Source organism: Myotis daubentonii, chromosome 2, assembly GCF_963259705.1.
Source record: "Myotis daubentonii chromosome 2, mMyoDau2.1, whole genome shotgun sequence".
NCBI classification, from domain to species: Eukaryota; Metazoa; Chordata; class Mammalia; order Chiroptera; family Vespertilionidae; genus Myotis; species Myotis daubentonii.
In genome coordinates this window covers 7,974,846-7,992,027 of record NC_081841.1, presented here as the reverse complement: position 1 = coordinate 7,992,027, position 17,182 = coordinate 7,974,846, and the positions used below count along the sequence as shown (strand labels likewise).

Genomic DNA, 17,182 nt, shown 5'->3' with positions numbered 1-17,182 from the left:
CAGGCCTCAAGCTTTGAGGGACTCTGGCATCCATCCTTCACACCTTCCAGAAAGGGCGCCTCAGGCAGCCCGTCTATTTCTTGGAATCCCAGATTCTTAGATGCTGAGTGCGTCAGAGCTGAAAACCCTCACGCTCTCCCCCCTTCGGAGGGAGGAAATTGAGGTCTCCCGCAGGCTGCACGTCAGCTTAAGGGCTGAGCAGAGCTCAGGGTTCCCGTCTCCTCGTCAAGCAGCGCCCACCCGCCCGGCCAGCCTGCTCCAGGCCCAGTGGAGTACAGCCCTGGGTGACTTGAGCTGTGCTCACCATGGGGACACGGCCATGGAGACACAGAGGACACTACCTCCCTCTCCTGGGGGGCAGGGAAAGGGGTCGCCCTAGAAGGCTCCACAGAGGGGGTGACTTTGAACTGGGCCTTGCAGATTGAACAGGAGTTTCCCCCGAGGAGAAGCAGAGAAAGGTCACTTCCGAAAGAGGAAGCAGCCAGAACCCAGGCCTGGCCTGGGTGGGGAAGGGAGGGGAGTCCGGATTGGCAGGCTGGGGTGTGGGTGCCCGTGGACAGTGATGGGCGGCACGGTGGGGCCAGAGTGTCCAGGCCTTTGGATGGCAGCCTCGGGAGTTGGCCTGTTTCTATGGGCCACAGGGAGTCGGGAGCAGTTCTGCAAACACTGGCGTGAGATTCAGAGCCTGGCTCAGCACAAATGAATGGACAGTTCATTTCTCGGAGTGGACAGGCCCAGAGCTCCATAGAGCCCCAGTTCCCTCCAGGCCAGAGCCCGGCAGGTGCGGGGGAGAGTGTGAAGCCCACGCTCCCGGCTTAGCACCGTGTACCTCCTGCAGAAGCCGGGGGAGCCTGGGTCCGGAATGAGGCTGGCGCCCTCCCTGTCTGAGAAGGGCCCTCAGCCCCCCACGCTTCTTAGTCCCAGAAGGGAACATTGATTGTGGTGGGAGCTCTGGTCAGATCTCGCCTCCCCCGTCTGCCTGCCGCGTGACCTTGGGAATGACTCACCCTCTCCCAGCCACCAGCCCCTCAGACAACAGGGATAATGGCGCCTGTGTCACGGAGCTGCTCTGAGAGCCAATGTTTTCAATGCAAAGGGCACAGCCCATGCAGGGACAGAGCACGGGCTCAATTGGTGGCTTGTGCCACTGGTAAGAAGAATGAATAATGATTTTAACACCCGGCACTTAGTAAAACGCCTGAAACATAAAAGGCGCTCGAGAACTGTTGACTCATCTCGTCATGGCACTCCCGGCAGGAAGCCGGGCACACGTCTGGCAGTTAATGAGTTAATGGCCAGCCAGCCCAGTCCTGCCTGGATCCCCGGATCCACCCCCCCCCCCCCTTGCCACAGGGTAGGGTCAGCCCCCACGGGGCCTTTCCCAGCACCTCCCTCCTGGATCTTTGCTCAGTTTAAGCCTTTTGTTGATCACAATCCCTTGCATTTGTGTGGAGCTTGTAACTTCCTGCTCACAGAGTTGGCCGGTCTGTTATCTCAGTTTTGCCTCAGACTCTGCCTGGGGGGTCTGGGAAGGGTTCATCCTCCTCCTTGGCCACTGAGAGAGGCAGGGACGGAGCAGAGCTGAGAGGTCAGGCCACACCTGAGTCCTGGTCCCCACGTCCTGGCACATGACGTTAGGTAAGTGGCTTGACCTCCCTGAGCTCCCAGCTCTCAGGATTAGTGTAGGAAGGGAAGGTACTTAGCAAAGTACCTGGTACAGTTGGAGGGGCTAATTCATCCAGAAGCTCCCGGGGCACACGGAGACCCACCCAGGCCTGGTCCTTGCTATCCAAGGCTTTCACAGGTCGCTGCTGTCGATGGCCGGACGGTGGAAGGGGGGTCTCCTTGCCTTCTCTCTCGGCCTCCTCTTCCTCATATGCAAAGCCAGGACTCGGCTTTCAGCACCTTCGGATATTCAAAGTTGGCCCCTTTGCGGGAGCATTCCTCATGGAGCCATCCCAGCCCGGGCCCTGCGGAGGACCCGCAGTGCTTTGAAGAGCCTGATATAGGAATTAAGCTGCTGCAGGTGCAGCCCCTGAAGAGAGGCCACGCCGAGGGCTTGCGGACCATGAGGGTGCCCAGCTGGGAAAGGCCCGGACAGGGGCGCGGTGGGGTTGAGGGATGGGTGGGTCGAGCAGGTCTTCCCTGGCCCTCGTGATGGGACAGGCCACAGTGCCTACGAGACTTGGGGCAAAGACACAGGGTGTGGACTCAGAGGATGGAGGATCAAATCCTAGCGCTGCCTTTATGGCTGTATGACCTTGAGTCTGGGCCTCAGTTTCTTCATCTACAAAGTGGGCTGATGGCACTGATCCCACGTCATCCTCCTAGAAGCAGAGATAATGCACTTCAAGTCCCTGGCACTTGGCAGGTGCTGGAGAAATGAGAGGAATCACTTACCGTGAGAGCGCTGCCCAGAGAGGGAGCGAGGGTGTGAGAGGAGAAGGAGGAGGGTTACAAGTGGAGAAACTGAGGCTGGGCAGGGGAACAGCCTCCCAGTTCAGGGCATCTTCTACTGTGGAGTCCAAGTGACTCCATCAGAACTGGTGGAGCCCAGTGTCTGAGCCCAGTTCCAGGGACTCCACGTTCTCCTTAAGTCTCCCGACCACCTTAGGACTCTGAGCCCGCTGTCAGAAACCATCCCCAGTTTACAGTGGAGGAAACTGAGCTCCAAGAGGAGTAGCTGGTCAGGGAGGGGTTTCATAGTTTGTGAGGAGTTCAGATTCAAAGCCATGTCTGTCTGATCCCAGAGCCCTTCCCTCTGCAGAGACCAGGGGCATGACTTAGGGACAGAGGACTTGGCTGTGTGTCCCTGCAGACAGTCGCTTCCTGGCTAGAGGAGCTTAAGCTCATGTAACAGAAAAGATCAGGGATCAATTTGTCTTCGGGTCGGTCGGCTTCAGGTGTGGCTAGATCCAGGTGCTCAGAGAGGTCGGGTATCGGTCCCGTCTCTTCGTGCTGTCAAATCACCCTCCTCCATGCCAGCTTTCCTCTCAAAGGGGCCCTCCCCAGGCTGTGGCCGGGATGGCTGGCAGCTCCAGACTCCAATTTTGCTTAGTTTAAACTAAAGTCCCAGAATTCAGGCTGATTGGCTGGCTTCGGTCACCCTTCCCTCCCTGAACCAGTCACTGAGACCAGCAGGATGAGATGCTCTGATGAGCCAGAAGGGACCCGTTCACACCCTGCCCTGGAGCCTGGGTGGGGGCAGTGGGTGTCAATACCCCTGGGCAATCTAGACAGAAAGTGTGTTGGGATGGGGTGAGTCCCCAGAGGGACACGGGGCGTGGAAAGGGGATAGATGCCAGTGTCTGATGGCGCCCACCCAGCAGAAGTCAGCCCGGCCCCGTGGTTTGGTGGCGGCAGAAGCAGGGGTGTTCGGTTGGGGGGTGGGAGGCTGGTGTTTATAAGGTACAGGAAACGTGGGGAGCTGAGCGGTTTTCCTTGTGGGGGCAGAATGTGCAGGCGGATATGCTGCGCGCAGAAGCTGCCAGGGCCCCCAGGGGGTGTGGGGCAGGCTCCCCTGCCCGCCTCCTCCGGCTTCCAAATATTTGTCTGTGCTGACAGCTTCGCTGACAAGGCCTCCTGCTGCAGCCCTTGTTTAACCAGCATGAGCCACCCGGGAGTTCCCAGGGCCAGGCTGGGCCAGGCAGGGCATGGCTGGGAGAAGCAGTGGGGCCTTCCGGCTGCTCTGGGGGCTGCAGGGGCTCCAAACAGAGCAAGGTCCCTCTCCTCCCCCGCCCCTTCCGCCCCGCGCGGTCAGAAAGACCTTCCCTAAGCAAACACCATTTCTAAAACTTGGGGGGGATCAAGCAGCCCTCGTTAGATTTTTTCATTTAAAATGTTGAGGCAACCATCTGAACAGCAGCGCACACAAACGCGGCAGAAGGAAAAGATTTGATTATCTTGGGGATGGAGAGCCAGCACTGCGTCTGGTTTTCAGAAGCAGAAATAAACAGCTTGGAATGTTTCCCCAAACACTTGGAAGCCTGGGCAGCTCTTACGAAATGAAGAGGGTCCAAAACGCACAAGGATGACCCATCGCCAACACCCACACTCCGAAGGGAGGTCTGAGCCCTGGCTCGCACCTCCAGTGACAGGCGCTCCTGCCCCTCCCAGGCTGCTCCTTCCATGTTTCAGCAGCTCTGGCGGCCAGAAAGCCCTCCACGGAGAACGGAACTCGCTCTCTGGGACCCCTGCCCCCCAGTCAGAGCCCACCCAGAACAGGTCCTTTGCCTTTGACAGCCGAGGTCAGCGTTTCACCTTGAGAGTCTCCTTCGGCCGGACCAGCCCCAATCCCCCGGGCTCCTCTGTGCCCCCACCCAGGCCACCTGGAAATCCCTGCTGCTGTGCCTGAGCAGGGGTGTTGCCCAAGGAGGCCCTGCCCTTGCCTGCTGTGCCCCAGCAAGTGCATCTATGTGCTGTGTGTGTATCTGTCTGCACTTATATGTGTGTATCAACGGTATTCCTGTGTGTGTGTGTGTTTCTATGGGTGTGTGTTTCTGTGTGTGTGTGTGTGTGTGTGCGCACAAACACGCACGCACAGGTGAACGTGTGGGTGGGTGTACAGGTCCCAGTCACTGAGTGTCCTGTCTCCACCACCGTCACAGGGGTGAAAGTCTTGGACGTGCTCATCTGACCTGTACGCACTTGGCGGAGGGAGTGCAGGTGGGGGCTGTACTCCTCCCTCCTCATCACCTCCTGTGACTTGGAGAGGGGGCTCTGACCCTGTGTAGTCTCTTTACTACCCCAGAACCCTGGCCAGCCAGCCTGTTCTCTCCATTTATTGGATAAGGACACAGCAGCTCAGAGAGGTTGAGGGACATGCTCAGGGTCACACAGCCACTGAGTGACGGGGCTGGGATTTTAACCCAGAGGGCCCAGTGCTCCTGTCCCACCATGCCTCCGTGCCACTGGCTGGGATTCCAGGCGGGGTGTGTGGGTGGGGGTATGGGCGTGGGTGGGGAGCAGCATCCATTCAGTCAGCAAACAGTTGCCAACCTGCTTTAGGCCAGGCCCTGGGGAAGCTGGGCGGCGGGGGGCGGTGACACCCAGGCCTGCCCTGGAGGAGCTCCCCTATTTGAGAAAGTCAAGGCCAGCAAGCAAGCTGAGGTTGGAATACTGATAGCATGGGGGCCACGCATGCGGCGACCACACAGTATCGGAGGCGCTGACCTCCTCTCGCTCTGCACGGGAGGTGGGGGGGTGGAGAACCAGGGGGTCTGGGGGAACCCGGGAGAGTCTCCCCAAGAAGGCCAGGGACCCACGATGAGCTACAGGAGAGGAGAGATTGCCCCAAGGTCCACCTGCCTGAGGCCACAGGCCAGGCCAGGCCCCAGCCTGGGAGGGACGGTACAGCCAGGCCTTTCCCTCCTCCTCTCGGGCCAGAACCTCTTCGACAGCATCAAGAGCGAGCCCTTCTCCATCCCCGAGGACGACGGCGCTGACCTCACTCACACCTTCTTCAACCCTGACCGCGAGGGCTGGCTGCTCAAGCTGGGTGAGGCGCACGCGCACTCAGGCACACGGGCACACGCAGGCACACACTCGGGCACAGTGGGGCACATGCTGACACACTCAGGCACACTGGGTCACATGCTGACACACTCAGACACACTGGGGGCACACGGCTGACACACACAGGCACACACTCAGACACACTGGGGCACATGCTGACACACTCAGGCACACTGGGTCACACGGCTAACACACACAGGCACATACTCATGCACACTGGGGCACATGCTGACACACTCAGGCACACTGGGTCACACGGCTGACACACACAGGCACACACTCATGCACACTGGGGCACATGCTGACACACACAGGCACACACTCATGCACACTGGGGCACACACTCATGCACACCAAGGCACACACTCATGCACACCGGGGCACACACTCATGCACACTGGGGCACATGCTGACACACACACAAGTTGACATGCAACCTCAGGGTGGTGTCGAGCCCGTCCCAGACCTCCTGACTCCCGGTGCGGCTGTCGGCCTGCCCCATCTCTCCATCCGTCTGTCCTGGGAGTGAAGGGGAAGGTGGGGGAGGGAAGGAGAAGCAGGAAGAGAGGCAAATGCTGACAGACCCACAAACCCTTCATCTCCAGTTCCTCTCCCTTCCCGAGGGCCACTGAGGAAGCTAAGGCTCCATGAAGTGAGGGCACCTGCCGGAGGCCACAAGCAGCGAGTGGCAGATCTTGGTGGGCAGAGGGCGGGGTGTCCCTGAGGACAGAGGGGGCAACAGGATGACAGGAAGTGGCTCAGGGGAGCCTCCCCCAACATGAGGGCCTAGACCTGCAGAGAGGAGCCGTGGTGGGTGCTGCGGTGGTGTGGGCGGCAGCTGCAGAGTCTGGTAGGGAAACCACAGGGCCCAGCCCCGGCCCCCACTCCCACTCCTGGACGCCTCCAGCAGGGACCGCTTAGCCGGGCACAAGGGCCTTCTGCGGCAGGCGGGACAGCTGTGACATGGGCAGAATAATCACTGGGAGGCTTGACTGTAGCAAAATGGCCAAGCACTTGCCTCTGGAGCTCTGCCCCTGGGGGGTTCGAATCTCAGCTCTGCAGCAGGATCTTGAGCAGAGACTTGGTCTCCTCATCTGTGAAATGGGGTTAATAACGATCTCCTCCTCACAGGTGCAATTAATAAGTGATTATTATTTAAAGCCCTCTAGAACAGCGGTTCTCAACCTGTGGGTCGCGACCCCTTTGGGGGTCGAACGACCCTTTCACAGGGGTCGCCTAAGACCATCGGGAAACACATATAATTACATATTGTTTTTGTGATTAATCACTATGCTTTAATTATGTTCAATTTGTCACAATGAAAATACATCCTGCCTATCAGATATTTACATTACGATTCATAACAGTAGCAACATTACAGTTATGAAGTAGCAATGAAAATAATTTTATGGTTGGGGGCCACCACAACATGAGGAGCTGTATGAAAGGGTCACGGCATTAGGAAGGTTGAGGACCACTGCCCTAGACTATTGCCTGGCAAATGAAAGATGAATTGCTTAGCCCAGTGCCAGGCAGGGAGCAGGCCAAAGATGGACCGAGGGGGAGGGCGGCAGGACAGCCCAGGGAGTGGCCAGCCACTGTCCGGGGTCTGATCGTGGAGGAGCCTCGCAGGCTGGGTCGGGCAGCTCAGGGAAAACCTGGGGGTGCGGAGCCGCTAAGATTTCTGAGAAAGGAAGGGATAGATCTGGGGAAGTGCGGCCGGCTAGGAGCTAGATGCTGGGGGGGGGGGGGAAGCACCCAAGGCCCTGCTCTTCCGGGGGGAGCATCGCAGCCGGGGGGAGGAGGAGGAGGAGGAGGAAGCGGTGGAGGAGGAGGACTGACTCCGCGTTGGCCTCTCGCAGGAGGCCGCGTGAAGACGTGGAAGCGGCGCTGGTTCATCCTGACCGACAGCTGCCTCTACTACTTCGAGTTCACCACTGTGAGCCCACCCTGCCCCTGCCCCGCACCCCCTCTGCACCTCCACGCAGCAGTCCCCGCACAGAGCTGGGGCCCTTTGAGATCACATGATCCACCTCCGCACCCATTTTACAGATGAGGAAAACTGAGCTACGAAGAGGAGGAGGGGCTGGGCCAAGGGCCAAGGGATTAAAGTTGGGTCTCCTAACTCCCAGCCAGGGCTCTCTCTGTGCTGCTCCCCCTCCAGGGCTGGACAGAGTCTGGGAAGATAGGGGTCCTCCCCTTGGTTTTAGGGAGCCCCACCAGCTCACTCCCCTGTCCACACCTCAAGGCTCCAGTTGCTGATCGTGACCTCCCCTCTGGCTCCCCTGCAGGACAAGGAGCCTCGAGGAATCATACCCCTTGAGAACCTGTCGGTGCAGAAGGTGGACGACCCTAAGAAGCCAGTAGGTGTCGGAGTGGGGACCTGGGAGGCTGGAAGGGCTGGTGGGAGGAGAGGGAGGTTGGGCTGGGTTCTCCAGCAGGTTAGGCCAGACCCCGCCCACCTGGGGGGGGGGGCAGGGAGGGGCTCAGAGCTGCCTCCATCTCCCTCCTGAGGCCATGGACCCTTCCGCCTGCCCCTCTGCCTCTCAGGAAGCAGGCCTGGGGCCAGGTGTGTGCTGCTGCTTGTCCAAGCGGGTCTTACCCAAGAGCCTAGTCCTCTCTGACCTCCTGGAGAGTCCAGCCCAGCCCCCCGCTCCTCCCAGCCCTGCCCTCACCTGGCTGCCTCCCCACAGTTCTGCCTGGAGCTCTACAACCCCAGTTGCCGGGGCCAGAAGATAAAAGCCTGCAAGACGGATGGTGACGGCAAGGTGGTGGAGGGCAAGCATCAGTCTTACCGGATCTCGGCCTCCAGCGCCGAGGAGCGGGACCAGTGGATCGAGGCCATACGGTAAGGGACGCCCGGCTGCTAGGGATGGGCTTCCTGTCACTTCCCAGAAGCCCCTGCTTCTTTCAGGCCTTCTTTCCTGTCTGCAAAGGAGGACAACTCCAGAATCTCCCTCCTGCTTCTGGCATGCAGCTCCCTCCCACCCGTACTCTGTGCGCACTCCTCTAGGCCAGCACAGTGCCAGGCGCCAGGGCACAGGGGGGTGCGGCACCAGCTCCATGGGGCTGGCGGGAGGCGCAGCGGAGAGGTCGCACATCCAGCTCTTTGCCCAGCACCTGACATTGGAGCTCGGGAAGGCGCTGTAGTCAGTGTTGGGATCCTAAGTGGCCCTGGGAAGACCTGGTAGAGATGGAGGGACAGGTGTTCCCGGTGGGAGGACCAGTGTGGGCAAAGATGAGAGAGCAGGTCAGTGTGTGGCACAGTCCTGGCGGCTGGTACTGGGCAGCATGGGGCCTGACTGTGCGGGGACAGGGCACTGTGGGGGCTGAGCAGTGAGAGATGAGGCTGCGGAGGATGGCAAGGCCTTGGCTGCCATGGCAACGAGCTTGGATTTCTGGGGGGGGGGGGGGGGGCGGGCCCTGGGAAGCCACAGGCTGGTAAATAGAGAAGGGGTGTGGCCAGGTGAGAAAGGCTATGGATAGGGGCAATGGAGGGACAGGCCATGGAGAGGCAGGGCCAGGTGAGGGGCGGGATAACAACCTTGACTCTGAGCCACGGGGCGATGCGGGCAAGGGCCAGAGGAAGACATAGGACCAGTGTCGGGACCGGGGCCATGTCCCAGGAGCTTGAAGGGTCTTTTCCCTCAAGCTTGGCCGCAGCTCTATGAGGCTGCCAGTTCAAATCCATCCTCACCTCTGCTTTACAGATGAGGAAACTGAGGCCCAGAGTGGGGAGGGACTAGCCCAGGGCCACCCTGCCAGTGAGGGACAGAGCCAGGCCGGCAAGCAGGTCTGACTCCATCCAGGATCTTTCCACCTCCTCCCGAGAGTCTGATGGAGCCTGCAGAGGGGCGCAGGGACATTTGGGGGGCAGACTTCCCCAGGCTTTCAGTTCTCGGCCTCCTCTTTCCAGCCCTGATCATGGGCCTCTGAGTTAGGCCAGCGAGGCCAGACACACCCGGCCTAGTCCCGGGTCCTGGTTGGGGTCATCTGGCCTTTCCCTGCGAAACCTACGCCCCTATCACAAGCGCTGGGAGATAGGACGCCTTGATGCTAGCTCAGCCCCCCACTCTTTCACCTGCTCCCCTTCCAGGGCCAGCATCACCCGTGTCCCCTTCTACGACCTGGTCTCTGCTCGGAAGAAGAAGATTGCCAGCAAGCACTGAGCTCCTGGGAGGGGTGCTGGGCCAGGCGTCCCGGAACCCCATGACTATGGTACCTGGAGACCCACCTCCCAGTCCAGGGCACCCTTTCCTGGCCTGCAGACATCCTCCCCTCCCCCGTTACTTGGAGCTGACAGGACGGGGAGGCGGAGCTCAGGAAGGTGGGTGGGAACAGCTGAGGGCCCCGAATGGCAATGAGGCCCCTCGGCACCCAGCTGCTGCCAGGAGAGGCCTGAGGAAGCGGGCGAAGAGAAACCAGCCCCCGGCCTCTCTCTGGGCCTCAGTTTCCTTTTCTGTGAATGTCTCCTCGCCCTCTGAAATGCTGTCAGGCCTCACAGCAGGAGGGCCGTGGGGTTCCTAAGCTCCATCCCCAGGGCTCTGTGTGCCTTCTGCCCAGAGCTCACTCCTCCTCCGGTTCTTGGAAAACTGAGGGATGTCTTGGCCCCTCTGGACTCTGTGCTCCCCACCATTGCACCCGGTGAGGGGTGCCTCAGCCCCAGTGCAGGCCCCAGTAGTCAGCCCCTGGCTGCCTCCCTCCTCTCGAACTGCTTCCTCCAGGCAGACCGACAGGATTGCACCAGGTCTACCTAGGGAGCTTCCAGCTGGAGATGTCTGCATTTGTGTACTGAGCTGGAGGGGACTCTGGACTGGAAGCTGTGGGGAGCCCAGAGCAGAGTGGGCTCCGCCCTCGGGATGCCCATTTCAGGGGAGGCGCCGGCAGGACTCCCCAAGAAAATGGCGCAGAACATCCCAGACAGATGTACTCGAGCAGGACTGGTGGCACAACCGAGAAGCCAAGAAGAGAGAGCTTGTGAGCGTGGATTCCAGGAAGTCTGCCTGGAGGCAGCAGCCAAGTCGATGAGTGACACGGAAGCTCATGGCAGAGTCTCAGCCAGGCTTCCCTGCGAGACCCTTGAGCGGTTCCCGTGCTGGTGAGGGGCGGCCCAGCTGGCCCCGCATCCCGGGACCCTCTGCAGCAGCCCGCGGAGAGCTGGCCGCATCCCGGGACCCTCTGCAGCAGCCCGCGGAGAGCTGGCCGCATCCCGGGACCCTCTGCAGCAGCCCGCGGAGAGCTGGCCGCATCCCGGGACCCTCTGCAGCAGCACGCGGAGAGCTGGGCCCCGCATCCCGGGACCCTCTGCAGCAGCCCGCGGAGAGCGGAGCAGACTCCCCAGCACTGACGGGCTCTCTGTCTCCAGAGGGGCCCGGCCTGGAGGAGGATTCCTCCCTGGAGCAGCCTTCTTCTCAGAGGCACTTCTCACCCCCTCACCGGGTCCTGGGGGAGCCCCTGGAGGGAAGTTCCCTGAAGGAAGCAGCATATGGGGTTGCCTCTGCCCCACTGCCAGCCTGAGTGGGCGAGCAAGAGCTCGGGGGTTCCCCCGGGAAGGGGAGGCCACCTCTCTTCTCCCCACCGCCACCCCTCCACAGCGACAGGAAGGCGGCTGTCTGGTGGAGGGAGACCCCCCATCTCTGGGAGTGTGCAAGTGCCTGCTATGAGATGGCACTGAGGAGGCGCTGGGCTGGGCAGCTGCAGGAGGCGGCCTTACAGGACATGTCGGGACTTCCCAGACCCCGGGTCAGCCTGGGAGCTGACCTCCACCTCTGCCACCTCACTGGCCCAAGAAGGGGCAGCCAGGGGTCATGGGAGGAGCACTGGTCTGGGGGTCACAGGGTCTGAGGTCCGCTCCTGCCACTGCCATCCGCTGGCTGGCTGTGTGATCTTAGTCCACTCCCGTCCCCTCAGTCCTCAGCGCCTCCCCTCACTGAGGGGGAACCAGTGACTATCTGGGCACGAGGAGCATGAATCACTGAGATGAGAGAATAAAGTCATGATCCACCTCAGGAGTGAGGCCCTGTCCTCTCTCTGTGACCACTTCTGCCGTCTTTGACCCAATCCTGGCCCTTCACCTTCATCACCTCCCCTGCTGAGGGCAGGAGGGCCAGGCAGGGAAGAGTGGGCACTATGGGGGTGGGGGGGCCTGGACCCTCACCCTCAGGACACTTGAGGCTGCCACACTGGACAGACATCCCCGAGGGCCGGATGTGCCACAGGGCTCGCTCAGAGCAGGGGTGGGGCGAGCTGGGTCTGCCCAGGCTGGGGAAAGGTGAAAGAACTTCCCAGAGGCAGTGCTGCCTAAAGGGAAAGAGCTGCTGCCTGGGGAGAGAGGTGATGAGCTCCCTGTCTGTGGAGGGATGCAAGCACAGCTGGCTCTAATGACCCTGTGGGGTGTTATAGAAGAGCTTCAAGGTGGTGACCTTCCTTTACTTGTACTTCTCACAATACTTATTAGATTCCTCCAGGGTCCCAGGCGCTGTTCCAGGCACTGGTGAACCCCTGCCCACTGGGGCTTACATTCTAGTGTTTCTGGAGTCTAACACCCTAGCAGCCCCCTCCAGGTGTGTATGGTACCCAGGCGGCTCCCAGCCCCCTCTCTGAAATTCCACCAGTGAGTCGCTGCACTGATCAACTTACCCACATATGCATTCACTTGGCCCCTGCTTATTGGGTAGCTGCTGTGTACCAGGCTCCACACGCAGAGCCGGGGGTGCAGAGATGACCAAGACAAAGCCCTTGACCTCTAAGGAGCTCAGATCGGGTGGGGAGACAGATGAGAAAGAGCAGGGACGACCTCTGCTGTTCTGGGGGAGCACAGGGGCCAGTGGAGGCTGGGCTGGGCTGAGGGGCAATCTGGGGGGGGGGGGGCTTCTCGGAGGAGTTGTGCTTGAGTGTGGGCAGCCAGGTGGGGGAAAGGACACATACCTGAGAATGCAGTGAGTTCACCTCATGTCTGTTTCCCAAACCGCACCCACGCGCGCGCGCGCGCGCGCGCACACACACACACACACACACACAGACCGTGAATGCCTCACAGGCCAGACGGTCCCTGCTCAGTGCCTAGGACACAGTAGGTACAAAATAATTGTTGGTTAGACTGAAGTCAACTGAGAAGTCAGCATCAGCAGGTGCAAATGTCTGGAAGCACAGAGAACTGTGGGAAGGGGTGTGCTGCCAGGGGTTGGGGGAATGACCGGAAAGGGGGGGCAGGGCCACATCACAATCCAGGACGGGGAGGGGGGCTTGACTCCCTGGCGCAGGCCCCCTTGCTCCTCCCCTGGGCAGCTTCTGCCCACCTTCCCACCATTCCGCCACTCCTCACTCCGGACAGCAGGGGGCTCCCACCACACATGGATGAGAGGTTCCCAGGCTGCAGTCCCAAGGCCCAGACCGCCTCCCCTGCAGGCATGAGACTCTGCCAGAGCAGAGCCTTGGCCTGGGCAGGCTTGGGGGGTGAGGGTGGGGGGCTGAGAGGAGGAGGGTAATCTTGTCTAGTTGAACCTGCAGGCTCAGGCTCAAGCAGCCCAACAGGCAGCCACAGCACAGATAAGCACCGGCCTCCCCCACCTTCAAGCTGGGCTCTGCCTGGGAGTCAGGACGCCCAGCTCTCACTCTCTGGCTGTGGGCCCCTCAACTTGTGGCTTCCCCTCCTGAGGTGTGATCTTCCTCCCTGAGGTTTGAGCCAGGTGACCTCCATCATACGAACCTTTAACGGGACTTCCATGTGCAAGGGTGTCTCCGACATGGGTGCAGCACAGCCCCTGCCCTGATGGACTGACAGGTGTGGGAGAGGGGGTGGCCAATGAGGAGGTGTCACAAAAGTGTGAGAGGCCACATGGGGGAGTCCTGAGAGCCACCCAGAGGCCCTGGGTTCAAGGCCCAACTCTACCCTGTGTCTTAAGCAAATTTCCTCAGCTCCATGAGCCTCAGATTTCCCATCTATAAAATGGGAACAATTAAATATATGCAAAAATACTTAGAACAGTGTTGAGCACCTACTCAAGGTTATGATAAATGCTATTATTTATTACTGTTGTTGTTATTACAGGGCAGAATGTGTACATGCCTTCATGGAGATATAAAACAGGCTTAGGCCATTGGGGGAGGAAAGATTCATGGGGATGTGGGGGTGGAGATCTGGGAAGGCTTCTTGGAAGAGGTGCCCATCTATTTATATATAAAGAGCCAGGGGACATCGCATCTGAAACAATGGAACGGACGACCAAACAGGCTGAGTGGGGCGACAAGGCCAGCAGGGGGGGGCAGTTGGGGGTGACCAGGCTGGCAAGGGGGGCAGTTAGGGGCGATCAGGCAGGCAGGCAGATGAGCAATTAGGAGCCAGCGGTCCTGGATTGTGAGAGGGATGTCCAACTGCCGGTTTAGGCCCGATCCTGGGGATTGGGCCTAAATTGGCAGTCGTACATCCCCTGAGGGGTCCCGGATTGGAGAGGGTGCAGGCTGGGCTGAGCGCCCCCACCACCCACATGAATTTCGAGCTCTGGGCCTCTAGTTAAAGATAAGCAACGTGAAATCCTAGTTCTTCCAGCCAGTGGGACCAAGAGGAACCGAGACCAGGATTCCTTTGGACCCCAAAAAAAGCCTCGGGGGGCCCAAGAGGATACAGGTTTGAGGAGGGCTGGGTCCTGGCAAGAGCTGGGCTGTGTGCCCGGTGCTGCAATCCCTTGCATCTCCAAGGCCGTGTGCCCCTGGTCACGAAGCTCTGACTGGGGATCCAGTGACAGGGCTGCTGAACAGAGGCCATCGCAGCATGGGGGGCTGGGGGGGGGGGCGGGGAAGCTTGGCAGAGGATGCCCTGGGATGGAGGAGGAGAGGGCGAGGGGGCTCTGAGAAGGCAAGCGGGACCCCTGCCCAGTGCACACTGGGTAACCCAGAGCTGGCAGGAGCCGGGGGTGGGGGCAGGCAGCCGGCAGCCAAGCGGCAGGTGTGAGGGACCTGGAGAAATTGATTTATTAGGGACAATGAGAGGAGCTAAATGTTTGCGGCTGGGTGATGACTCAGACGCTCCCTCAGGGGTCCACAAAGTGTGAGCATCAAAGAAGCAAAGAGGCCTCCTCCCACCGGGTTCTGCCAGCCTTGCACCGTCCTTCCCGGGGATGGAAGGGCCTCCCACCGAGTGTCCTGCGGGCCTGGCCTCCCGGAGGCAGCAGCGGCCTGGCCACGCCCCCTGCCTGTGCCCCCCCTCGCCCCCCCCCCCGCCCCCCAGCATGGCTGAAGAGCAGAGCCTCCTAGGGAGGCACATCTGGGTGAAGTCCTGGCCGTGCCCCAGATTGCTGTGTGATCCCGGACAAGTGGCTGGCCCTCCCCGGACCCACATTCACCAGAGCGGATGGATCCCCACGGAGCCGGCTCGGCCGCCCCTCCCCGCCTGGCAGTGACATTCCCATCCATTCGGCTCTTCCAGACAGCCCAGCGCGGCCTCCTCTGCCTCAAAGCGCCAGCTCCCTCCAGGAGGAGAGCCAGCTCCTGGGGCCTGGGGGGGTGGGGGGGGGGGCGCTGCCTGCCTTCCGGTGCAGGGTTCCAGGCCGGTGCTGGGCTGCGGAGAAACAGGGATGACTCAGAGTCTGAGGCCCGAGGCAGGGCAGACGGAGGAAGGAGCGAGGAGGTGGGGGTGTGGAAGGGGCCTGCAGGGAGGGGGCTGGGAGGAGCAGAGGAGCAGGGACCATAGGATGACCTGAGACCCAGGCCGCTCTGATGGCACAGGCTGGGAGGTGCGCCTGCCCCCCGCCGCCCCCAAGCCCAGGGAGCGACTCAAACCTCAGGCCTAACCCGGAGAAGGGGGACACTTCTCTGGGTCACAGAAGTGCCTGCCCCCCCCAAACCCACTTGGCTCTCCTGGACCCACAGTGCAAGAGGGGCTGAGGCCTCTGCCACCTTTGCCCCACAGGCGGTATTTATGGAGGTTTCCCTATGTTCTCCTGTGAGTTCTTAGCAGCAAATGATCCTCAGAACACGCCCACAAAGACCCAGTGCCCCAGATTTCACCCGGACACCCCTGTCCGCCCCCCTCCCCCCACCCTTCCTCCCACCCCCCTGCAGCAGCAATATGTCACGGCCAAGGCCATCATTCATGGGGCACTAACTAGGACTAGGGCCTCTGCCAACACGCTGCCTCCCAACCTGCCGCCACTCTCCACAGGAGGCACCGCTACCCCCGCTCAGATAAGGGCCCTGAGCTCGTGGGGCACGGGGCCCAGCTGGGCGAGGGCCTGAGCCAGCAGGGAACCACGGCCGTCCGACGTGAGGCCTGGATGGATTCAGGTGGCCGCACGATCATCTTCCAGAGTGGGCCCCTCTGAGAGTGCTGGGTTAGAGGGGATGCTGGGACAACGGGGGTGACCAGGACAGCCACGGGCACCCCAAGACGTGTGGTCACTCTAGGGAACGGACATTTCTACCAGAGCCTGGCAAGGAGGTCGGGGCATCCTAGGTGGCCCTGTGGGCTGGCGGGATGTGACCGTGGCTGTTTAGTCCTGGGGAAGCACAGGGCAGCTATTTCACCCAGAGCAGACTGTCCCGCCACCCCATTCCCATGAGCACTCCCCTTTGCTGGTCTACCCAAGTCCTGCCCCAAGGGGTGGTGGACGGCTGGTCCTGCGTGCAGGGAGCTGTCCACCACCTGCCCTTTGCAGACATTAGCTGCCACTATTATAGTTTGAGGCGGGGCGGGGGGGGGGGTGCGGGGGTGCGGGGGGGGGGGGCTCCCTTGCAGGGCTGAGAGCAAAGGCTCTAGTCAGAAGCGCCATGGGTCCCAGGGGCTGCCCCTCCCAGCCTCCCAGGAGCAGCTGAAGCCCTCCTCCTATAGGAAGTCCTCCCTCACCACCCAGCCCTCTCTCTCTTCTGCGAAAAGCCTCTGCCTGTGAAAGCATCCTTCCCCTTCCCCAAGAGGAAACTGAGGCTCACAAAGGCGATGGGACATGTTCTAGGTTGCCCAACATGGAGGAAGACAGAGGCAGAGGTGTCTATTGGGCGTACTTCATCTCTCGGATCCTCCCAGTAGCCCTCAAGGCAGACAGGATTATTCCCATTTACCAGAGGAGGAAGTGGAGGCCCGGAGCTCTGGGCCCGGAAGTGGCCGCTAATCAACTTGTTTCCGTTGAGTTGCTGAGGCCAGGAGGGCCCGGACCACAGGCAGTTCTCAGCAAAGGGGGGGATTAACTCCTGACCTTTACAGTCTCCGAGATCCTTTGAAGCTAAAGCTTAACTCTCATCTCTTCCTCCCTCCTCCAGGGGATTTGCACTTCATAAATAAGAGCCCAGGGAGAAACCAGCTTTGATGCAAAGACATTTTTATTTTATTTTTTAAAGAAAATGTCCCCTGGAAAAAGAAAAGAAAAGAAAATGTCCCCTGTTTAAAAAACAATGGAACATGCTCATTGGAGGAAATTGGAAAATGCAATGATCAGGAAGAAAAAACTTAGATCAAGAATTCTTCGACCTGATATTCTAAACATTCCAGGTTATTCCCAGCACACCTATCTGCTTTCTGTGTTACACTGCCCTGCAACTATCTAGACAATTTTTTAACGTTCCCTTAACATCATGGAATTCGTATCCTTTCTCCTCGCCCCCCCCCCTCCGTGTATCAGGCAGGACAGGCTAGGTTATGCTGTGGTAACAAATAAGCCCCAAATCTCAGTGGCCTCAC

The 17,182-nt window shown here is 60.3% G+C and overlaps 1 protein-coding gene across 2 annotated transcripts in view; it reads left to right on the top strand.

Annotated features, from left to right (window-relative positions):
- CYTH4 (cytohesin 4) overlaps positions 1 to 10,683 on the top strand; it is a 29,671-nt gene extending 18,988 nt beyond the window's left edge. For both annotated transcript variants that reach the window (XM_059681622.1, XM_059681621.1), the window contains exons 9-13: positions 5,386 to 5,497; positions 7,377 to 7,453; positions 7,806 to 7,877; positions 8,208 to 8,362; positions 9,611 to 10,683. In XM_059681622.1, the coding sequence (XP_059537605.1) occupies positions 5,386 to 5,497; positions 7,377 to 7,453; positions 7,806 to 7,877; positions 8,208 to 8,362; positions 9,611 to 9,683 (489 nt within the window). In that variant the 3' untranslated portion in view covers positions 9,684 to 10,683. The remainder of the gene's footprint in view (positions 1 to 5,385; positions 5,498 to 7,376; positions 7,454 to 7,805; positions 7,878 to 8,207; positions 8,363 to 9,610) is intronic.
- Positions 10,684 to 17,182: the final 6,499 nt, after the last annotated feature.